Raw genomic sequence first — 25,135 nt, forward strand, 5'->3', positions numbered from 1 at the left:
TAAATGATATGAGTATATTATTATTAAGCTTATGGCAGAGTTCCTAACTTGAGATTGATGTGTTTGCACAGCTGTTGCTAAAGCTGTGGCTCCAAACAATCGCTGGTTGTTCTAATGAACTCTTCTGCTTTGAATCAAGAGGATGGAGGAAAAAAAAAGAGACTGTTAAAATCAGTGTTGGATTAGTATGTGTATTTATGTTAACATGTAACTGCAATAAGTGAAGAGAAGAGGAAATAAGTATTTTTTTTAGTATGAGTGTTCTAATAACTTCGGTTTTATAAGAAATAAAATTATATAGAAGTAATTATTTCTTTTCTGTTACTAGTTCTTCTAAGCTAAAATTACTACTGTGTACTGTCTCTTTATTTACATTTATGGGCTTTATTAACAGCCTTGAATATATCATCATAAATCATTATCAGTATCTACACTTTGTGATTCAAAGTACCTGTTTATTGACTCTTACCACATATTTTCACAATTTTAATTGGGAATTTTTGGAGGTTTTCTCATGTGTTGGAATTTTTTAAGGTATCAGTGGGGGGTGGAGAATAAAATACATCTGCTTTCATCTTTCCCTGGTGTCTACTCCTGTGTAAATATCTGGCAGAGGTTATACTTGCTCTGTTTTTTTCAATCTTCTGGACAAAAGGAGAAAAAAAAAAAAAAAAAAGAAGATGTTGGTTTAGCAGCATTTTATGCTGATTTTATATGTGACAGTTTTTTGTCTTCATAATTGTGAAGTTTGTTTTTTATTGCTTTTGCTAGGGGAAGAGAAGCTAATTTCCTCCCTACCTGTATGTATCTTCTCAATTTCAAAATTGCACCAATAGAGCTGTGCATCCCCTACTTCCTTCTGAGATCAGATTTGCTTGAACTCACTTGCAATAATGTACTTAATACGCGGCTTTTTTGCTGGAGGAGTGAAGATATTCTAAAATCTTAATAGGATAAATTCCTTCTGTTTGGATGCTCTGCATTGTTGAGCTTTTGCACAGGAAAGTATGTCATGTACTGCTTTAAATAACGTCTGAGATGAGGCTCTTCCTAATGAGCTTCCCAGTTTCTGCAGGCATGCTTCCTTTCTTCTCCTCCCCCATATCTTTCTATGATTTTCAGTACAGCCAAAGACTTGATAAATGAATGTTTTTCTTGTTTGTTTTTCCTTTTGGTTGCCTGTTCTGTTATCTGCATTGATAGGGCGTTTTTCATATCTGTTCATGTCTTCCTCTTCTGGACTGCTGCACGTGGCATATCAGACAAGTTGCTGTGCTGCTTCATAACTATTTCGAGGAGTGGCATTTATCTTGATCCATTTCAGATGGCAACATTACTTTGCAGCAAAAAATAAAGGAGCGGATTATAAAACGCTGCAGCTCAGTAACAGATGAGCAGAAATGGATTGTGCAGTTGCCCTGATTAAAAACGGAAACTGCTTGTCACAGATCTTGTGTAAATAGTGGCTTCCATTTGTAGTAAGTGACACACAGCTCTCCACCAAGCGCAGAGCCACATCATTGCCGCTAACATCACGCGGCATGGCTCTTCAAAAGTAGGTTGCACTCAGCGTGCATGAGACAAATGGCTTGTCAACAGCCAGCAAAACTTTCTGCCTAGTGTCTTAAGCGCCAGCACTGCCTATGAGGCCCAGGCCCAGAGCTTCTGCCTCCACTCTTTCCCTTCTTTGGCTCAGAGCTTGCTTCTCCCCACCAGCTAGCTGCTTGATGTTGTCAAAGGCTGGGAGCTCTGCAGCTCTGAGCAGTGGGAAGGAAGCTGATGCTGCCAGCTCCCACAGCTCCAGGAGCTGTGCTGTGCCCTCTGCCAGCTCCTTGTGCTGGTGTCTGGAACTAATAAGCAGTGACATGAGCTGGGGCAAGCCAGAGGCGAGGGCTGTGTGTGGCTCTGCTCTGCTCCAGGCCAGGGCCTTGGGCCTGCACCATGGCAGCTGCTGGCACTCACCGCTCCTGTGGCACCCAGTCTGCTGGAGGAAGAAGGGAACAGGCCATGCCTTCGTCCAGTCTTCTCATTTGGTCATCTTAATGGAGCTGGAGATTGCTCATGCCAAGGCATCTGGGGGGAAAAAAGCATGTAAAGAAGACCTCTTAAAATGCATGTCTCTCTGCAGTAAAACTCCAGCACACACGCTTTGAAAATGAGTGATGTAGTTGAGACTTTATGAAACATCTCAGTGACAATTTGATTTTAAAAGCTGTATTTTAAGGGATATAGGAAAATTACATTTGATTTTTTGGAAAAAATACATTGCTTTCTGACATAGAAAATAAGTATTTCTCTTATTTTCTTTCTCTGCACTGGAGAACTTTCACAACTATTTAATGGAAGGAGGGTGGTACCTTAATATTTCTAATTACGTAGTTTGTGTCAGTCCCTCTGAGGGAGTTGTGTGTGTAATTATTAAATCTATTAGTGAAAATCTTGCCTGTTACAGCTCTGCAGAGGAAGTGTGTCAAGTGCTCCATCATGGTGCTGTAAAATGATGTCATATGTAGAAGGCACTAGGGAGCTGTGAGAGAGAGGCAACTAACTGATGTCCCAAAGAAACCCACTGGAGATTGTGCATGAAAAGAAGAGAACTGTGTCTGAAAGTTAGAGCATGGGCTTCTAATGATGGGTTTATCAGCTCTTGCATAAAAGCATGCGAGCTCTGTGCAATTACGGATAGTAGAAGTACAACCTTCATCTAGGGGAAGATGAATAATTTAGTATAATTAATTATACTAAAATGATCACTTTGATCCGTAGAGATATGATAGAGGATATCTTGCTTGTGCACTTAACAGACTTTATTGGACTGGCATAGGATGAGAACCTGACTGACAAACTGACAACCAACATAAACCTGTCATTGGTCTGTCCTGCCAGGCACGTGGATGTAGTTGCCTTTAAGTTTGAGCTGAAAGAGTTGAGTTTAGATCAAGACATCGATCATTAAAATATAAGCTGCATACAGGGAAGCCGATTAATCTATTAAAAGCTTGTGGTTTTCACAAACTGGGAAGCTGAACTTCAGTAGTATAAGTAACTTCTAGTGCTTCCTACTTGTGACGCAAAAAAAAAAAAGATTTCTTTTCAAAAGTAGTGTTGAATAACAGCTTGTTGCAAAGATTGAAATACCCTACAAAATCCACTCTCCTTCACTAGCACTACCTAGCACTTGCACTAATACACAAAATTTAGGTTTGGGGTTTTTTTTATCCATGTGGTCTTAATTCCAGGGAGTACAAACAGAACTACTTCTGTTCACCTGAGAAAGTGTTTTTTGGCATAGTATTATCCCTTCTTCCTGCTGAAGAAGAAAAAAAAAAGTGTGGATGCAAAACCATCCAGCAGTTGTAAGAGGAGGCTTTTTTTCAGTGGTGATGTTTAGCTCACAACTAACAGTGGTGTGTTTACAGTGCTCCCCACGAGCAATTTATAACGCCTATGAAATTGTTAAAAATTTTAAAACCTCAATTTCTGAACAGGGTAGAAAGGAAGGTAGGAAAGGATATTTGGAAAAAAGAAAAGAATATGAGATGACAGAACAGTAATAACATAAACAGTGTATTAAACCCTTCAGGCATGTAACACTGATTTTCTGTCTCAAACGCACAATATATTCTTCTTGCACTTACTCAGATATTTTCTTCATTCCTTCCTCTACTGATATCGCAGATATGTTTGTTGGATGACTTTTTTCAATTTCAGAAAGACCTTTGGAAGTTAAGCTGACAATGTCTGTCTCCACCTCTCTCTGGACGTTTTCTGTGTTTTTCTTTTAAAATTGCAGACGTGCTCATGGGGCAGCTTAGGATCTCATTAAAAGAAGTTGACTAGTATCTAGCCTCAAGCTTAGAATTCTAGTCTGTCTGATATTAACATAATCATCTTTTGATAACTTGAAAGGTTGAATTATTGAATATATTTAAATCTAAATGGTCTGGGCATGTATGTGCGTCAGTCACAATTAATACAGACAAATCATTAATCTGGGAAGATATACTAAAGAATTGAGCTATCTTCTTTTAGCTACACACACTGGAAATACCAGAAAATATATTTCAGCATAGAGCATAACTTGAAATAAAAGGCTGTAAAGATTTGCTGACCAGAAGTTCATAGGCAGTGTGTTTGTTCCACTTCTTCAGTCTCATTTGTATCTGGATTTGCATTTATGTATTGAATACTATTTCTTTGCATTCTATGAAAATTGACAATTAATGAAAATTATCTTTGTATCATAAGTGAAATTAGTGCTTCCCGAAGAACATCAGGGAAATTCCACATTTGCAAGCTTAATAAACTAAAACTGTATTGTCTTTAAATGGTAACTGCTTTTATGGTGGTTTGGTAAAGCTGAAACACATCCAGTGTATTTTGATATGTTCCAGTATTGGTTTACAAAAACTGTGCAGTAAGGGTCCAGGGAGGATACCCAGCAGTAGAGAACTAAAATTCCTGGCATGCATGCAGTTCTGAATGGTCTTGTACATGGCACCTTGACTGCCTCTTACTGCAAAAGAAATTCCCAGGCAGAAACCGCATGCGTGTCCACAAGTAAAATAAGCTTCTCACTCTTTTTCTTTTTTTTCAAGCCTTCCCCATCTCATCTAGTAACAAACGATGACTGTATGATTGGGGCTTTATGGGCTTTTGTCATCTTTTGCTTCAGAGGAAGTTACCTGTTGACTTGGCTCAAAATGGAACATGCTTGTTTGTAGGTAGATACGGGCTTGGAGATTGTTGCTTCCAATTGCTCCCAACTTACATATTTTATCTTTTATTTTTTTTGAACCAACAAGCAGCTCTCATCCCCAAATATTTGTAATGTTCGTACTTGTAATGTACCTACATCACAATTTACAGATAGCTGACTTGTTGCCCTATGTGGTCTCTTCAGTCTGTACAGGCCATGGCAGTGGACTGGACTTGCAGTGGTAATGTGGCATACCACGTAGGGGCCTACCAAGATTGCTTTGCTCCTTTCTTTTTTTTTTTTTTTAAACTCCTTGACCTGTTTCTGTTTCATAGTCCCCAGAGTGGGTGAGGTGTTTGCAGCATTTTGGTTTTAGATGGTGCAGAGCAGGCATCAAGGAGACTGTTTGATTCCCTAGGTAAGGAAGTCGGGTTTTTGTAGCCCCTTATTCTCCTTGTAAATACAGAAAGTCTAGAAATGGCAATATGGAAATAGTTAATATGAAGCAGAGTCTTTCAAGTCATCAACTAGCTCAATATGGCTGATTTATTTTTTACAAAAAAAAACAGTTTATTAATTGCAGATGTGCGTGTTTCCAGCGTTAAGAAAGCTGGGACTAGAACAAAAATTGCCATTTCCCTTTAAGTTTGAAAAATTTGTCTGTTCACTGAAGGTAACTTTATCTTCTGGGTTGAGGGGGGTTACAACCCCCACTGCCTGCCCTTTTTCTTTTACTTAAAAATATATTTATGGACTCTCAGTGAACTCTCTGACCTTAGCAACAGAGCAACATATGTGATTTTACTCGGAGAGAAATGGAAGTTAAGTGCCCTCTTTTCTTATTGTGGCTATACATTATGAAAGAAAGAACATCCCTTCGTTTTGTTTTGTTTTGTTTTTAATAAGCTATTGAATTATAAAGCTGTCTCTACTTGAGTAAATGGTGGTTTAATTAAGTTTGATGGTTTCTAGTTGGATTGGTGTTGCTATGTGTGATTGTTATGTGCGTTGGGGTTTTTTTGCTCTCCAAGATGGCCATCTGTTGCATTTATCTTTTTCTAAAAGGGAATCTGACACTCACTAGAAAGTTTACTGTACTTGAAACACAGTTGGGGTTTGCATACCCCAAATTTATTCCATCTGTTTTGGTTTAAAAAGTCCATGTTGTTCTTGGTTTAATTTTTGAATACTCCTTTTTTCCTCTTAGCATGTTTTAGTGATAAAATATTCTTGAGCAACCCTAGAAAAACAATTTGTTATGTAGTCATGAAGGAAACAAAGCCAATTTTAGCATAAACATTCCCAAGCATAGTAATCAATCAAAGTGTGTATCTCTGATTAGATAGATAGATAGATATGGTATATAGTGATGGGCCAGGCAAAAATAAGACACACCCAAATGGCTTTTCACAGAGTGAAGATTAAAGGTCTTTCATTTTGTGTTCTTGAAAACCTCCTGTATTGGATACTGAATATTCCCCAAGGTTTGAACCTGACAGTGTGTCCACTTGAATGTATGAACTTGAACAACTTTTTTTTTTTTTTCCATGACTGTGCCCAAGTATTGTGACCCTTGGCTAGAAATACCGATCTGAGGAAACTCAGAGGAGTAGGAATTGCAGAATCTGGACTCCTGTGAGCTGGGATAGGATGGGAAAATGGACAATAAAAGGTCTCCCTGGAAAAACACTGCAGTGTTTTATTTGCACTGAGTATTAACATTGATCTATGGGACTGTGGGGGTGTTTTCTGCAAATTTAAGGAGGCCAGAGGGAGGAATCAGGTCTCATCTCTGAAGAGACCAGTGGGTTGACATTCCATTTGGGTTAATACAGGTGGTGTTAAACCTTTTTATTTTTTCCAACACTTTTAAAGTAGAATTTGATATTTAGGGTGATGCTTTTATGGCAGTGCAGTATTTTTTATTAATTTTAGGGTTTTTCTTATCCCCCAGTGCTTTCATAGTCCAAGGGGAGCAGTGCTATCATTTTGGTGTACTGCTTACACTCCGTCCACTTTAATGATTCCCTGAAGCCCTAATAATACTTCAATAAGTACTTTATATTAAATCTTGCAGTAGAGAAGAGGAGAAGCAGTTACATGCTACACGCCAAATGAAAATTAATGCTGTGTGGGAGGATATGGCTAAAGTATGTGCTGTGAAACATGTCTGGCTGACATTGTTTTGTCTTTTAGATCCTCTCCACTTGAGTGGAGTGTATGCATTTCTTCCTGCTCTCTTCACTCCTCCTGCCCACAAACTGTTGGCTGCCTGGAGTTAAGAGTAGGAGTGGTACAGCAAAAGTGCATTCAGACAAAAATACTACTTTCCCACACTTCCAGGGGCTCTCCATTGTGCTGTTTGTTTTTATGAGAAATCCATTATTTCATGTGTTGACTGTCAAAAGGATAGGCAAAAATTTGAGGAGGTTTTAGAAAAGGTTTTATTAACTACTGGCGTGTTAGATGCTTAGGGATAGGCATGTTTATGTAAAAATAAATCTTACGCAATCTGTTACTGCACCACAACGCTGCCTTTTCCTTAGCAGGGAGTAATTGTAAAGGAAAGAAATGCCAACAGATACAAAAACACAAAACAGTTAGTGCTTGGTGAACTTCTATGTGAAGGCCTAATTGCTTTTTTTACTAAACAAATGAACATACTAGGTTTTATTTGTGGATGGACTTCTATGGACCCTTATTGGGACCCAAAAATTATATACAAATGGAAGAAAACTGGCTGAGTGCTTATAACATCCTCAAAGTCTTGAAAGCACGAATTCAGTTTGTGCTTTCAGAAACTTATTTACAAGAACCCCACTGCTGCTCTCCTGTGTTCCATGGCAGAGAGTTATTGATGTATCCATCAGCTGATACTTGCTTAGATTTCTGAAATGAGAAATCTGGTAAAAAAAATTAAAAGATGCACAATACAATAAAGGTAAAGGTGGATTTGGTGAAAGAGCAGTCTAACTTCTTACAGAGGTTTACAGGGAGATTGTTTGGATTCCCGTGGAGAGCTTGCAGGTGATAGGGAGATTTGTTTGGATTTCTTTTTTAATAAACAGACAACTTTATTTAAAAAATGAAATCTGTAGTGAGGTGGGTGCTGATGGCTAGTGTGCTAGCTTTTCGAACATACATGCTGATGACCCCTATACAGTAATTCACAGGCCTTAGAGAGATCTTCAGACTGCAAGTTGAGAACTGTGGTTATAGGTAATTAATTTCTTCCATATGTTTCCTGCTTCACCAGAAAGAAGTGTGTAGTAATTCTGTAACACTCACATCTCTACATCTTGAGAAAAAGGTGACTAACATAATTCTGCATCTGCTTTTTGATGGTCCCCATTCTTAAGGCCTTAGACGAGGTTGATGGCATTACAGGAGGTCTGCTTAGTCTTGTGCAGCACACTTATAGAGAGTAATTCTGTAGATGTATCCTGATTCTGATTTGAAGTGCTAGTAACTAGGTTGCTGGACAGAAAGTGTGTTTTATGAAGCTTATTTTCTTTATGGAAAACCAAAAAAGTAGTTATTGGTCTGGATGTGTACATTCAGTATAACAGAGCAGATCTTAGCACCAGAGCCTATGTGTTTTAACAGTCACATGCCTGTTAATGCAGGCAGATCTGGATTTATTGGAGCAAACTGGAATGTTTATAAACAGACTGATCACAATTTTGGTTTCCAAGGAAAGGAATGTCACTTTTTTTTCTCCCTCAGTATTTTGCATTTTTTTAAGATAGTCCTCCTTGAAACACAATGAACAGTTATGGAAAAAGGTGTTGTCTTATTATATTCACATTCTATGTCTCTTTCGCCATCTTAGCTGTGGCTTTCAAGACAAAATTTGCTCTTAATATTCTCTGGAAACAGAGCAGGCTCACATACTGGTGTGTAGGTCCAAGTGATCCAGGATTTGTGTGTTTGCAGTGAAGTGTATTGCTTTAACAGTGACCTTATTATCCAACAAGATTCAAACTACCTCTGGTCAGCCTGGCAATGTGCCTCTTATGGAAAAGCTGCCAGAAGAGGTGACCTGAACGTCTGTGTCAAACTTCAAGAAGGAATGCAAACACTGCATTTAATTCCCAGCAGAAGAAACATTCAACAAAACATGATTTATGTCATCTTTATATAAACTAGCTATCTACAAAAGTGCACACATGGGAGGAAAAAAAAAAAAAAAAACACTATACTTGACAACCTAGCAGAGTCTTGTTAATATGCTGGTGGTAGGTAATATTCATAGGAGTGGCATTATGAGAATGTGTCTTTCTTTATATAAAATACATATATACATATATATATATGCTTTTAGGGAAAAGAACAATCGGGGAAAGAAATGTTGTGCTGCATGGGAAAAATCAATGTAGTCTCGCGAGAGCTCACCCAGTGAGTGTTTATCATAAGCATAGTCTATGGTCCAAGTGCCTTGGTGGGAAAATAATACTGGCCTCATGTGCATATAGCTATTGCTATATCCTTTGACTACAGAACTTTTCGGGCATTGTCATGCTAAGAAATACTGCTGATCCTGAGACTTGAAGAAATGGGCCTTTAAACATAGTTGTTCTCTACTTAAAAAAATAAACTAATTAATTAAATAAACAAAATAAACAGATATTTATCTGTTCTCTTGATTCTTCTTTCCCTGTTTTCCAGGGTGGAAAATAAATAAATAAATGAATAAAGTAACTAGAGCATTTCTAATGAAATTTGGGATTTACAAAATTTTGCTTGTCTCACTGAGGTAAAACTTTGCTTTTTGTATCCGTGCTCAAAGCAATATGCATTAAAGGGTAAAATAATCATATCATCCCACAAAATTAGGTTATATATTGAAAGAATAATCTATTAACAAAGAAGTATCAATAGTGCTGATATGAATTACAAGAATGGAGTCAGTCAGAACTACGTAATGTTTGCTTGACTGCTGTAAACAAAGTGCTTATTAGTGGGTGGCCATGTGCAGCGTGGACACTGATAGCTCTAGAGTTATTAAAGGCCAGTTTACTTTAAAGTAATTTTGTCTATTCTATCATATGTCCAATCTGAGTTTATCAGATAGTCCTTAGGGTCCTTAAAACTGCTCTAGTAGCATGTTTTATATTAAGCATAGTAAGTTACATGTCAGTTTTGGGAAGTCAGTGCAGGTTTCTAATAGGGTTTATGCTTGGTGTGTAGTTTCAAGTGACATGAACAGCTGGCAGGAGTAGCCTACTAGTTTTCATATGTGTGATTTGACGGTTAATGCTATGTTACCATCAGTTTTTGATTTGCACGAGATAGTAATGCCTTTTACACTATTTTTTGAGTCAAACTGGTGGAGGGTTTACACAAATGAGCTACCAGTCATTTGCCTCATTTCTCCCTTACAAGTATCTCATCTTTAAAATGCTCTCCTTATTCTTTTCTTTTTAGACTCCCTTTCAGTCTCCAGCAATGATGCCAGTCCTCCTGCTTCAGTAACATCGCTTCAACCCCATATGATTGGAGCACAGAGTTCCCCGGGTCCCAAGCGCCCTGGCAACACTTTGAGAAAATGGCTTACCAGTCCTGTGAGGCGTCTCAGCAGTGGAAAAGCAGATGGGCATGTCAAAAAACTGGCCCACAAACATAAGAAGAGTAGAGAGGTTCGCAAAAGTGCCGATGCAGGCTCTCAGAAGGACTCTGATGATAGCGCAGCAACCCCACAAGATGAAACTATTGAAGAGGTGAGTGTTCAGGGCAACTGCCCGAGCCGTGTTTCTGTGACTCTTCTATAACTTGTTTTCTCATAGAGATTAACTTTTCAGTTGACTCTACAGTCAATTATTTCTCATTTTTCTTCATCTTGATGTATTTTGCTGCAAGCTTGGACCATCAGCAAGTTACACAGTGAATATAGGGAAAGAGAAGACTACTGACTTGGTAGCATGGTGAAGTGGGAGATGTGGTTTGGGAAAGAATATTGGCATCTGTCCTTGAATGCCAGACTCTACAAAGAGACTATCTCTGGTGCAGTTGCAGCCTTGTTTTGAGGGCATCATTCTGCAGTTCTGTGAGTGAGGGAAAATCTACGACCAGGTTTCCTCTTAAAAGTGAGGAAAGAACAATAACTGTCTATACTGTCTTCCTTTAAATGTACTTAAATTATCCTGTGAAGTCAGTTGCATTAAACTTTGGTTTATTTATAGTTCCTTGTGTGGTTGGAAGGACTGTCTTCCAACATGACTGTAAAAATATTACAGGCAATCTGCTTTCACTACTTTAAAGTGGAGCTGTATGTTTCAGTTAGAAAGGATGGTTGACAAAATACTTCTTTTAATGTTTTTGTAGCCTTCAGACATCTCAATACGAAGGTCAGTACTTCCAATACAAAGTCCTTGAGTTACTAAATTAGAAAAACGTGACTTTAACTTTACAGGACCAAACTTGGAAAGCAAGCATTGCTTTGGTAACACCTTCCTGTAGTAAATTACAAGCTGACTGTTTCTCAGTATCTCAATCCATTTGCTTTTGCCCCAGACATTGAAAACATAATCTTTGGCATAGGCATTTTTTATTTTTCCATTGTTGAAGAGTTGACCTGTGTGTGTAGGATCATCTTGACTTGTTGAGAGACAGGTGAATCTACAAAACTGTCTTAAGACAAGCTTGCTACTGAGGAGGCAATGGAGCTTGAATGTCTTAATTTTATTTACAGAGAGGTCGGAACGAAGGGCTGAGCAGTGGCACTCTCTCCAAGTCATCCTCTTCAGGCATGCAGAGCTGTGGAGAGGAAGAAGGTGAAGAGGGAGCAGATGCTGTACCACTGCCTCCTCCCATGGCAATTCAGCAACACAGTCTTCTCCAGCCCGATTCGCAGGACGACAAGGTAGGAAGAGGAAGCAGGGAAGGCTTCGCATGTTGAGACAACTTCTGCCAAAATCTTTCTTCTGTCTCCAAAAGTCTTTGTAGAGTATGTAATACATCTTTATGGTAGACAAAAACTATCAACATGCAACTTGAGACAATATTAAAAGGGTTTCCTGTGGAAAGTGTGTGAATAAACTGTGTATTTTAAATGCAGAAGTGCAAAAATTTTTCTACTGGACCTTTCTATGTAGAAATGAGAAGCTTGATGTTTTTGCAGACCTATTTACATCTGTTTAACAGATGACATATTTAGTGATTAGAATTTCATTGCTTTATAACCGTACCTTTGGTACTCAAGTTAAAATATTATGTGCAAGTAAAGTTTATCTGGAGAAATGAACAGTTATATATTGGAAACCTTTTTAGATCATAGACTATTCACTAAACCGTACTATTTTGGATAGCCTCATGTTTGGAAAAAAAAAAACAAAAAACAATGTACATACCTTAACAGAAAGAGCTGTTGGCATTGACTTCAAGTTGTTTTTGTATAGCAGCATATTTTTATTATTTTTTATTTTTAAATGTGTGCCTTTACATCTGTGCCACAAAATTAATATCTAAGTGAGGGTAATAATCCAGCTGTTGGGCTTTTTTGGGTTTGTTTTTTGGTGGTGGTGGTGGTGGTATTTGTTTGTTTGTTTGTTTTAAAACAAACAAAAACACATTTAAATTGAGAGTTAGAACTTCTGTCTTAATTGGTGAAATTCTGGATATAGGTAATAACTTCATGAAGGAGTTCTATGTATATAACCAGTTTTTCTTAAATGTTATGAAGTTCATACATTTAGAGGGTTTATTTCAATTTTCAACATAGATTGAATGTTTAGGGGACAACTGTCAAGCCAGGAAATTAAGGTTTTTAGAATAGAAAGTCTGGACTTGCACAGCAAATATTCACATTACAATTGTCTACCCATTTTGCTGTTTAAAATTTTTAACCATTGTAATATAGTGTAAAGACTCCTGATGAATATTGTGAGTATATCGTCACTATTTTGAGTGATGAAGGTGTCACTGACAGCTTTGACTGATCTCGTTGACCTTTTTTTTTTTCCTTTTATCTGACTGCTTTTCAGTAGGGATCTCAATCATCCCCGAAGCTGTCATTTGTAGGATTAAACTGGCTGGCTTCCATGTTCTATGCTTATTTCTTACATGTTTTCTGAATTGGAATATTATAATACACAAGTTGGGGTGAGGAATGTTAATATTTTGGGAAACACTCCTGAAACAAAACAGGAATTTTAAAATCTTGCTGACCTTCAGACCTGAGAGAATATTTTAGGGCTAGAAAACAATAATCTCTCTTTGAGATTAAGGAATAGAATAAAAATACTGTTGGTGAAAGTACATTGAAGCTCCTGCTGAGAAGCTGCCATATTTGCATGTCCCTTCAGTGATACAGAAAGAAATTATAAGAAAGCCATATAAAAAATTTGTCCAGATAAAAGTGGCTTTTGCTTATAATTAGTTATTTTTATACAGCAGGAACATTAATTTGAAGAGGTATGCTTGTAACTTCATTCTAAAGAAACCTTAAAAGTTAGTTAAAATTTGGTGCAGTTGTATGCTATGCCATAACTGTTCAAAATAAAACTGTTTCTTCTGAGGCACATCGTTTTGATGCAGTATCTGCATGGTGGGAAGCAAATCACGCAGCAGCCTTAGAGTTTGTGTGTGCCACCCTGAAGTCCACACACTGAGACATAACACCAATTTCCAGTACCTAAAGCAAATGCTTTTTATATACACAAAAGTGAGAAGCCAGAGCCAAGTTTTACCCAGCAGAACTCAGTTGGCTCTATTGACAGAGTCACTGATTAATAAAAGCTCACAAACAAATCCCCTGCCATCTGCCTTCTGGGTGGAGTCTTTCACATTCCTGCTATGGTCAGTGGTTTCTTGGGTTGCTCAGCTCCTCTGGATCCCGAGGAATGTCCGCTCCTTTTCATGACCTCAGAGGCTTGGCTTTGGTCTGCACCTCACTGCAAACATTTCTTCCTTTCTGTGGCTCCTGATCAACACTCATGCTGCAAACTTCCAGCTTTTCTGGGCTTTCCCTGTCCTGCCCAGCCCGCTGTGGACTCCAGCAGCATCTCACACCTGTACGTGCTCATTTGCTCCCTCCATCTTTCTTCATTTTCTGGGCAAGGGTTGTGCTCTGCTCCCAGAGCAAATACATCAGGAAGAAGGTCAACAGACAGACTTCATCTGTGCAGCCCAACAGCTCCTTCTTTTTCGGATAATATGCGATATACCACATGAACTGGAAACCAAGCAGTTCAGAAGTTTTACCCACGGTCACACTTGATATACTCCCAGAGCACAGCAGAGAGAAGGGCCCTTGACCAGAGTCTGATTGCAATGCTGACAGTGTTTTGTGAGGCTGAGCTGAGCTCCACATCCAAAGTGCAAAGCTGCATACCAGCACAGCTTTGGGAAAAAAATGTTTACAGGTATCAGGAGCATACGATTGCCTAAAAGACACGCTAGCTGTGGGCTGCCTTAGTTTTTGGTGTGCATGCAAGTATCATCTGCTAGGCCATGCTGGTATGTCTAATATCACTACATGACAACCATTTTCTCCCCTAAGAGCTCACCTGCACAGTATGCATTCTTCTGTTTGGCAGAATCATTGCACACTTCATGGATTTGCATTTGATGGCAGTTTACAAGTTGTTTGCGTTTAATTTTTGGATAAGCAGTATTAAAGTTTCAAGATCAGTTATACTAATATGAAACTAATTATTTTTGCTTTTTGTTTTCTCTTTGTAAACTCTGACGCAGCATTATGTTGACTTGTGTTCTGTCTCTGCTTTGGCTCAGTTCCCGTATCTTTCCATTTAAAGCTGTCTGTGTTTCCTTTGCTTACCCAACCCCTCTTTTCCTTTCCGAATAAGGCGAATACAAGGCAAACTACCCCAAATCTGTACGTTGCTTTTTGTATTGACTTGAGGAGAACCTTGTCCCACCCATACTTGATTTGAGCGGAACCTCCTGTGTGAAGTCATTATACATGCCATTTCTTTGTCCAATTTGTTGGAAACATTTGCAGGACAGCTTACCCTGTGCTACGTGACGTTCACTGTGCTGTTTGTAATATGAAATAAGGTTCATATTACACCCTGTTTCCGCTTTCCAGTTATTTAATGATGAATGTAATGTGCAAACAACTCTGTTTGCAAATTACTGAGACTGAGTTTAATGGCCCTCCCCCAGAATCCTTTACTGTGAACACCTTTTGCCTTCAGTTGTATCTATAAACTGGCATTTTATAGCTTGTGAGGCCAGAGATCTTCTGTACTCTACACATACCATTGGGGAAAATGGATGGCACAAGGAATGGTGAGCTCAATTTCCCCTCTGAATCTGGGCAATGTATTCCAGCTCCTTTAGCAAAGTAGATGCCCCTGAGTTACTGGTGTATTTTTTTCTTAGTTTAATTGGTGTTTCATCTTATATTTCAAGCCCTATTGGTTCATGTTAGTTTTCTGCAGTTGTCATTTTGTTTAACCAGCAATAAAATGTTAACTGTTTGTTGTTCACTGGGTCAGCTCAGGTGATTTTTATAGCCATTTGTCAGGCATAATTAGCAAGATGAAGGATATTTCCTTGACTTCTATTGCATGTAGGAACAGGAATTTTTATCCCAGTAATTATAATGAAAGGCATGAAGTATTTTGACATTTAACTTGTGTGGGTTTTACTTAAAATTTCCAATTCCAGTTGCCTAAGTTGGGATGATTTTAGTGTTACGTTACACTGACAGTTATTGTTGGGTACGTTTGTCTGACAGAGAGGTGAAGGAAGTCTCTTGGTTCTTGAGCAAGTGCCAAACTAACTCTGGGATTCTCCTTCCTTTATGTCATTGCACAGACATCTTCTCGATTATTGGTGCGGCCTACCAGCTCCGAGACACCCAGTGCTGCAGAGCTCGTCAGTGCAATTGAAGAGCTTGTCAAAAGCAAAATGGTGAGGCTGATTGATAGATGTGTGTTTTCTTTTAATTGTCTTTAAGTCCCAACTTGCTATTCAGAGAAAAACTCCATGCCCATCCTGAGCGTCACGTTCTGGGTTGGTGTATGGGTCACTTTATACACCCTTTTCTGTGAAAGCAGTTAAACAATAGGTGAGTGGCTTTGTAGAGAGGTAAAAAACAATAAATATGAGGACAAACAAAGAAAATGTATGTCCTCTTAGCAAAAATAGAATAAAAATGTCCTATTAGAAAAATGAATGCTAATACCCAGAGTTACCCTGATTTGCCTGATAGACCTTTATTAGAAGAATACTTGAAACTAAATTTACTTGCTGAGTAAAACAAAGCTAACTCTCAAACAGAAATGTTTATGCTATCTAGTTGCTCTTTAGACAACAAGATAATGAAGAAATACCTAAAAGAGTAAGGGAGGATTTTTTTGTATGTTATTGGCTCCTTCTTTGCTTTGCAATGTTTGGTAACAAATTAAGTAGTAGCAATTTGTGTCAGCTTTTTCAAGTTAGTGTTTTCAAGTGTATGTGTCCCTGAGATGCTTACTGACAGGGAATGGGTTATAGAGATTGTTCCAGAAAGTTCTTCCTTCATACTCAAAATCCAACTGGACAGTCCTGGAAAATATGCTCTAGCCTACCATGTTAGCAAGGGTGCTGGACTAGATGGTCCTCTCCAACCTCACAAATTCTGTGATTCCATTGATACCTTTAAGTCTGCCTTCTGCAACATACAGAAGACGCCGTTGGGCTTAGTAGAAGTGCCACTGTGGAAACTCTACCAAGGACTGCAACTTGGCAAGCCTGTGTTACCAGAAGTTGATATTTCTGTGTTTTTTTTTTTTCTTTTTTCCTCATTTTAAGCAATTTTGAATTTCAGAATTTCTTTGAATTTCCATTTACTCATTCATTCAAGAAGACTTAACCCTTCACTTACGTTGCTGCATGAAGTAACTTCTGCACTTTTTTGGAGTATTAACTTCTGTTTTTACTTCTGTTGCACCAGAAGGGTGAATTAAGAAGTAATCTATGGAAAAATTCAAAGCAGCCTTTTGTAAATGGAAAGTTTGGTTGTTTGTCTCTTTTGGGCAACCTAGCAGTGGATATAGATTAATGTAGTCCCTGTTGGAGATGTTCTCATTTCACATTTTTAGCCAAGGGTAAGCTTCTCCTGTTTTTGGGGCCAGTCTTATCATTATGGGCTTTTTACTGTTTGTAAGCAAACAACAAAAAATGCAGTTGAACCCCACCCTAGTGAAGTCAACATGTCTTGTGTTAAAGACTGTATCGCATGCAAGGAAAATGTGACACACAACCATAGCTTGATCCAAGTTCATAGGCTTAAATTAAAGAAGTCCAATAAATACATCAGAAATGTGTTCACATTATTTTTCCCATGGCTTCTCCATCTCGTATACAAATAATAAGACTGAGGAGTTCATGCATGGGAGACAGTGTATGGCAGAAGGGACTGCTTCCTTCCTAGGATTTGACCAGTCCTGAAGCTCAAAAGCAGCATTGGCACTGTAGAAGTCATTATTTTGGCTGGCTATATAAAATGTTTGACAAAGAATACCCCCTCTGTTGTGATATAAAAAATTGAACATCCAAACAATCCCCTTGAAGTTTGTTCTATTTATTATCGAAAGTAGCTTGCATATCAAAGAACTAAAATATAACAAATACAATTTAACCTCTAGCAATAAGCACATATACACGTGTCAAACATGATCGTAACACATGATCAAACAAGTTGAACTCCATTCTTTTACTGTGAAGGACAGACTGATGTATTTACGATGTGCTTATGGGAGCTTAGATTATCTGTCCTGGAAAACTAAGCTGTTGGTTGGTTTTCTAGAAGCTTGAGATGTCCTTTGCCAATATACATTGCAGTAATTGATCTTTCACAGGTTCCCATATACAGCTGTACATAAATGTATGTTGTGAATAAAGAGGAAATAAATCACTGTTGCTTTCTTTCTTGAATGCCTTCTCAGGCCCTGGAAGACCGTCCAAGTTCATTATTGGTAGATCAAGGTGACAGCAGCAGTCCATCCTTCAACCCCTCAGATAACTCTCTTCTCTCCTCCTCATCACCCATAGATGAGATGGAAGAAAGGAAATCCAGCTCCTTAAAAAGACGACAGTAAGACCTCATTTTTGCTCTATTCTTGATAATGTTTTAAAGGGAGAAGTGGAGTGTGTAAAGAATGTTCCTTTTGAGCTGGCAGTGGAAACTGTTAATCTGGAAGGGACAGGGCTCACATTAGGTGTCAAGCACACACTCACATTGTGCAAAAAAAAAACTTTTCTCAAACACTAGTCCCAGTATAAATTTCCTGTGAATTTTAATGTGTCACACCTGTGTTTGACTTCTAGAATATCAGTGTCAGTTATGCAGAATGATACTGATCTTTGAATATTCAGAGGTCTGTTAGGCTTCAAAAAACTGGTCGTTCCCCGTGTTCTGTTTCCCCACACCATTCCTCCAAGGACTCTGAATTTCTTTTGTAGTAGTAAACTGTTACCATGGTAGAACAAAAACATTCCTGGTTTCAAAAATTATTTAAATATGTGGCAAGGAATAACTCTCAGTTCATATGCTTAAGAGTCTCCAGACCATAGATGTAATAGCATTTTATTTTAAACAATAGTTAAATGTTTAATTTTAATGACACGTGTAGGAAAACATCTGACTTTTGATAAACAGAAGCAAGCCTGCTCCAGTTCCAAAGTCAAAGAATCATCTTGCTTAGAAAGAATGTGCATTAATTCTTCCCTTTCAGCTCTGCTTATCAAGAATATGTGACTGCAAATGTATAAAAGGTTGTATGTCATTAATCCTCTTTTAGAATGTTTTCTTTAATGACACGTGTCTTCACAATTTTCTTTCCCTTGTAGCTACGTCTTGCAGGAATTGGTGGAGACAGAGCGAGATTATGTACGAGATCTGGGCTATGTAGTTGAGGTATGATTTTTTTTTTTTAATGTGGTACCAATCAACTGTATTGCTTAAACCTCAGTTTTTATTTTTTTTCAAATCAAAACACAGGAAGAAACTGAACATCTGAATGTTTGTGTTAAGAATTTTCCCTCCTGCAGGTTTTTAATATATTAGAAATACCACATCAGATTTCATTCCTTCTTTCTTCCTATTATTGTGTGCTTTTTACTGTTCTTTTGAAGACTGTAGTTCTTTTGTCATTTTGAAGATCACTACCTCTGGTGTAATTGTATCTTAGACTACATGATTTTATTTTTAGCCCAGCTGAATTCAAAAAAGCCTTGTAGCTAAGCAGGTAGAACAACTATACTGGATTTGCAAGACGTACCCCCTTTCCTGCTGCTAGGCTTCTCTTAGACTTCCTAGATTTCCCTTTTGTGAAAGGAAATGAGACTTAGTGAAGGTGTGTGATTTTGAGCTACCAGTAAAATGCAAATGGAAGAGCAGGGAGAATGCATATACCAGTGAATTTCAACAAGGGTCAGTTCTTAAACTCTGTTTTAATGGAAGGAAGAAAAAAAAAAAGACAGGCACTAAATTTTCCTCTAGTGTAGCCAAAATTTGTTTCTAGCTCTGAATCCTCCTCCAGAAAAGCATCTGTCTCTGCCAGACTATGGGAGAGCCTACAAATAGTAACCTCTAGGGCAAGGGACAGCCTTTTGAGAACATTCCCATTGAATGTTGTCATTCATGAATATCATTTTCATCAGGATCTTGTTATGTTCTTGTCCAAGTGCCGCAAATTATTTTTTTATCCGATTAACAAGTTTTGTAAGACTGATAGTTAAACATCATCCATCCGTTGTGTTATCCAGTGCAATTCTTATGGACTATGGAACTAGCAAAAAGACTTACAGAGCTTTCACCATCAATAGCTGAAGAAATAATTTTTGATAGCTAAGATAGCTAAAATGAATTTTTTGTTTGCTTTCCCTGTCGTTCTATGTGACTTTTTTTTTTGGCATACAGTTACAAACTGAGTAGACTTTTCTAATCTGCGTGTTTAATATTCTTAAGAGCTTATTTGTGCATGTAGGAGGACTTTAAATATCCATGAGTTCACAAGCATCTTCCATTTTCCTTTTGTTACTGTTTTGTTGCTACATCCATTTGTTAAGAGTTAATTTAGGCCCTAAACCCATTAACACTTCAGTAGGTGTGCAACTTCTCTCAGGTAATGGTAGTGGCATTACTCAAGTGGGTAGTGTTGTGTATGTTGCTGTACTTCTGGCAGTAGGTCTTAAACTGAAGAGTGATTTCAGGCAAGACATTCTTTTAATACAGTTAAATGGCACCTTAGGTATTGATGCTCACATCTGAAGAAGAGAAAAATGTTCTCAGAAAATGAAAAATAGGACAAACTTGATTTTAAAAAGGACACTGTATGATACTGCTACCAGTTTGAAAACAGTTTACTGTGTGCTTGTATTTAAGCACCACATTTGATCAGCTTAAATTAATTTGCAGAAAGATTTAAGACTGCTGTTTATCTGTATTGGTTTCTTGCATTTTCTTCCCCTGGATCTACACATTTCCAAAAGAAAGCTGCTTAGCAGGCCTGTAGCTAGATCAGAGGCAACTCCCTGTATGTATGAGGTCTGTGCTGAATCATTTCCAAACACTGCAGGCTTTGTGCGCTAAACATTTATACTGGATTAATATTTTATACACGAGATAAAATGCTTGTGCATATAAAATGTCTTTATGTTGTGCATGGAGGTTACTGGTACAGAATGTCTTCAGTAATCTGAAATTAATCCTCCTCTCTCATCAAAGAGTGTCTTTTATTTTTCATATGATTTATTGAGAAAGGACCTGAAATGATTTCAGGTAACAGCTTTATGTTACTCTGATGGTGAATTTTGTATCAATATTGAAAACTATAATCTTACCACTATGCAGATGAAGGTCAATTAACACATATTTATTCACTTTATCCACAGAAGCAGCTATAAAGATGTTTGGCTTTTTTTTTTAATAAGCAGCTATAATGAATGTGTGCCTTTCCTGCTATTGTAATAGCCATCATACACTATTTAAAGGGAGCATTAGAAAGCTATGAACAGGTATTATTTTCATAACTAACAAAAAAATTCCTAATGAAAACATCAGACATCAAAACATGAATTTGGCAAACTGAAAAAAAAAAATACCTGGCTAATTAGGAATAGAAGTCTTAGAAGAAGTAGAAGGAGTAGACTTGAATGAATATTAAGAAATTTTAAAAAGCCAGTGGGATTGCACAGTGAAACAAGTTTATGTAGATCAGAAAACAGAAGACAAGACTACTGGAAATGCTAAATGAAACTATCTTGCGGCCAGAATGCTTGCTAATATAATCGACATTTAATTGTTTGGTGTTCAGTTTGCTCTTACCACAAATTTTAGTCCATGTAATGCAGTCCTATATGCAGTGCAGTTGCTTTCTTCTTCCACATATCTTAGTGTAGGGTTAGTTTGGATGACCTGAAATAAGAAACACTGAGAAAAGGAGCACAGAAGCTTGTTCAGTGGCTCTGACTTGTGCAAAGCATTGCAGCTGCTTCAAATGAATAAGGGTGGAACTGCTGAATTTTCAATATGCTTTGAGCCTGTTCACACAGTCTAAGTTATCTAAGGTGAACTAATCTTTCCAGCACTCTGGGCACTGTTGCACAGACAACCTCAAACTAATTCATGTTGTTTGTAGACATGCTTTATGTGAAGTTATGTTATAGAGTAGTTTTTTGGCTTGTTTGGATATGTGTCCTAAGCAAGCTGTTGTCATGGGCAGTTTTGAACGTGTCTGGGGAAAGGGAGATGGGAAGGCAATTCTCACTTTAAGTTGAAATACTCAGTGAGTTTCCTTGGATTGTTGCAGGGTTACATGGCACTTATGAAGGAAGATGGAGTTCCTGATGACATGAAAGGCAAAGACAAGATTGTATTTGGAAACATTCATCAGATTTATGACTGGCACAGAGAGTAAGTATATCTGCAACTTAAAAAACACCTGGTGAACAGTTCTACCTAGAAAATACTAGTTTGGCAACCTCAAGCACTCAGACTGAGTAGGAGGAATATTTCAGTCAATATATGAAAGAAAAATTTATTAACAAACATCAGTATTTTTCCATCTTGGCATATGTGTCCCTTTGGAATATGGATTAAAATACTACACTGTTAATATTGTCATTTTGGAAATAGGTTAATGCCCAAAGCTGTTGACTGGGGATGCAAAGTATGTATTGTAATACGACTATGTTGCCTTGCAATCACCTGTTGCCATAGTATGTGCTATCAGAAGAAGATACTTACTGTGTTTATGTTCAGCTTCTTTTTAGGAGAATTGGAGAAGTGCCTTGAAGATCCAGAAAAGCTGGGATCCCTGTTTGTTAAGCATGTAAGTGCAAATGTTTTTTTTGGCCAACCCCTATTGTTGCTGCTGTCTAATGTGTTTATTAAGGATTTATGGTATAACATGGTTACATAAGTTAATAAAAAATGTTTCTCACTGCAAGAGAAAGAGGGAGAGAGAGGTTGTAAGAGCTTGTAAGTAAACTAGTAAGAATCTCACTAGTGATTGAGATTCCTCCCTCTTCACCTGGGGAAGAAATCATGAGTGCCAGGCATTCATGATGTTTAATCTTAATCCAACACTGAACCCTTTATAGTTTTATGCAAGTCCCTTTTTTTCACCGCTTTTCATCTGCTTGCTAAAAGGAATAGCCATGTGATACATCTAGATATGGTAATGCTTTGGAAGGAAATAATATAAACTAGTTATCTAGAAACTAGATATCAGACTTCACGTGCTACTAATCATTCTCCTACCCTCTTTTGAGTGAAGTCTCTTTGTGTAGAAGAACAGCTTAGCATCTATTTGAGATGAGGTCTCAAGGTACTCCAAATCACACCAGGTAGCAGAAGGGAAACTTGCCTGCTATATGTGATTGCACAAGTGTGCAAAGACTGGGGAAAGAGTGGATTTAAGCACATTTAGTGGGCTTCAGATTTTTCCTTGTGGACTGTCTGAAGTCAATACCAAGGTAGCAAAAGAGTACAGAACCAAGCATTAATGGAACAGTAACACTGGAAGTCAGGTCTAATTCCTGAGCTAATGATGAGGAATGAGCTGTTTCATTTCTGAGGGATCACAAAAAAAAAAAAAAAAAAGCACAGGGAGAGGGGAGAATCCTGACACTGGTAAAATGGGAAACTTGAAGGGAGTAACTCTTTCTGTTTCTGATTGCTGTTTTACTTTCTCCTGGAATATTTGTAACTGAATTGTTTTTGAAAAGCACACTTACTACTGCAGATGGAAGGGCAAGCTATGATCCTATTACAACATACTCTGGCAAAACCCTGACTGTTAGCTAGAACTTCCTAGAAATAGAAAATTCTATTTCTGCTCTTAATCTATGTCCTGTGTCCTTTTCAAGCACCTTCTTATTTCTTCTTTTTTTACTTTCTGTTTGTCTTCACTGGTCATTGCTCTATAATTTTCTGACTAGCAAAGCATCAATAGCAAACTAGTCCTGTTAAAATGAGAAGGAAGACTTTGGAGTAGATAATAAATACATATTGTGTCTGTGTTTCTTAACCAGCATGGTGGTAACCAAGAATGAATCTTAAAGGTCAAAGTTATGCTCTTTCTATTTCTTTGTTGCCTCCATCTTAAAAACACGTGCACACAAAATACAGAATCAGAGTTCAAAAATACTAGCACCACCATTTCCAGGCTACATCACCTACTCCCACACTCAAATTCCAGTATGACATCTTCTGTGTAAAAGACAGACAGGTTTTGCTTAACTGCTCTGTACAGCAGAATAGGAGGGAGACATTATTATGTTAGAGTAATAATGAGATCATTAAAATAAAAAAAATCAAAAATACAATATTTTGGAGGCTCCCTACATTATTCTTGGTAAAAAACATTGTTCCACTAAAATAAACCATTTCTGTGGTTCTTTTTATTATGGGACTTGCTAAGCTATCATTTCTATACACCTGAGGCATTTTTTTACTTGTGTTTTCTTTCTAAAATCATGACATATCCAGATAAATTTGGTTTCAGATCTGTAATTTCTGCGTGTGTAGCTGCTTCTTTTCATCAAAAGGACCTTTTTATGCTTATACATTGCAACAGTTGTACTTCTTAAAATACTTCTTAAAATTATACTCTGTTTTGATCTGGCACGCGTTTTCCTGATGATAACATTGATAACATATCATTTTGTATCTTTGTTCTTCTAGGAGAGAAGGTTGCACATGTACATAGTTTACTGCCAAAACAAACCAAAGTCTGAGCACATTGTCTCAGAATACATTGATACATTTTTTGAGGTAAGTTCTTGAGGGAGGATTTATGTAAAGTAAAGGGTGTGTACAAATCATAAGCATTATCAGATCTGCTAGTTAAAAAAAAAAAAAAAAAAAGCACATTTGGTTGTTGTTGTTATTCCTTTGAATTATAATTCTTGCCCATTTCTATTCTCACTTCTCAAGTCTGATACAGGCTCCTAAAGCCAGTTATTAATCTCATATCTGAACTTCAGTTTTCCTCTCTAAGATATTGATTAATCAGTAGTCTTATCCTTACTATCCCTAGCCTAGGTGGTTAACTGTGTATATAATATGAAGTGGTAATATTGGATGACCAAAGATCGCTGTAGAGAAATGGCCAATATACAACCTGTGACTGAAAAATTCTGTTTCACTGAACAATCATTTAAAAATAAATAAAGATTCTGGGAGGAGAGAATACTTTGGAAGTAGAGCTGATACAGATAAAGGGAAGGACTCCACCTTTTGCTAATTGCAAATCAACTTCTGCTCTGACTTTTACCAGTTTTGTTTTGGTAGCCATTAATAGTGATATATGCTGCTATGTTTCTTAGTATCAGAATATTTTAAGCCCCCAAATATTTGTTTTACATCCCTCAGGATCTAAAGCAACGCCTGGGCCACAGACTTCAGCTCACGGACTTGCTAATAAAACCTGTGCAGAGAATTATGAAATACCAGCTGTTACTAAAGGTAAAGTGAATGATTTAATGTATGTTTTAAATATGTTTTCCTTTTTTAAATATTGCTTATGCTCCTCCAATGTAGAGTGATTATTTTCTGAACATACTCAGGTAGTTTTAAAAATTGAAGTAAATCGCTTGGACTGTTTTTTCATTTGTTTGTTTTTTAATATTAAAGACCAGATGAACTCAAGTCAGTGACATGAAATGTTTAAAATTTGTACCTTATGCAATGATGACAGTGATATCCCACCTCTTTTCATCTCTAAATGTGATATTAGTTACTGGGATTCCTCCCAGTTTTTCCATCTACATGTGCAACCATTTTAATACCGTGTAAATGCTTACTGAAAAGCAACCGTGTCTATCACAGGTGTCATTAAGTTAGTACATGTTCTTGTATAATCTAAAATAAATAGTTAATAAATCTTAAAAAATATATATATTAGGGGGAAGCCCCCCAACAAGAAGCTTTAAGAAGAAAAAAAAAGTGTATGTGTTCTGTAGTCTTTCATCCTGACA

The 25,135-nt window shown here is 37.5% G+C and overlaps 1 protein-coding gene across 2 annotated transcripts in view; it reads left to right on the plus strand.

Moving 5' to 3' along the window:
- The window catches only part of TRIO (trio Rho guanine nucleotide exchange factor), a 242,083-nt gene that overhangs the window by 198,407 nt on the left and 18,541 nt on the right, over positions 1 to 25,135 (plus strand). For both annotated transcript variants that reach the window (XM_038175341.2, XM_038175340.2), the window contains exons 35-43: positions 10,127 to 10,419; positions 11,391 to 11,561; positions 15,482 to 15,577; positions 17,596 to 17,744; positions 18,500 to 18,566; positions 21,463 to 21,566; positions 21,915 to 21,984; positions 23,841 to 23,930; positions 24,531 to 24,623. In XM_038175341.2, the coding sequence (XP_038031269.1) occupies positions 10,127 to 10,419; positions 11,391 to 11,561; positions 15,482 to 15,577; positions 17,596 to 17,744; positions 18,500 to 18,566; positions 21,463 to 21,566; positions 21,915 to 21,984; positions 23,841 to 23,930; positions 24,531 to 24,623 (1,133 nt within the window). The remainder of the gene's footprint in view (positions 1 to 10,126; positions 10,420 to 11,390; positions 11,562 to 15,481; positions 15,578 to 17,595; positions 17,745 to 18,499; positions 18,567 to 21,462; positions 21,567 to 21,914; positions 21,985 to 23,840; positions 23,931 to 24,530; positions 24,624 to 25,135) is intronic.

Source organism: Anas platyrhynchos, chromosome 2 (genome assembly GCF_047663525.1).
Source record: "Anas platyrhynchos isolate ZD024472 breed Pekin duck chromosome 2, IASCAAS_PekinDuck_T2T, whole genome shotgun sequence".
NCBI lineage: Eukaryota > Metazoa > Chordata > Aves > Anseriformes > Anatidae > Anas > Anas platyrhynchos.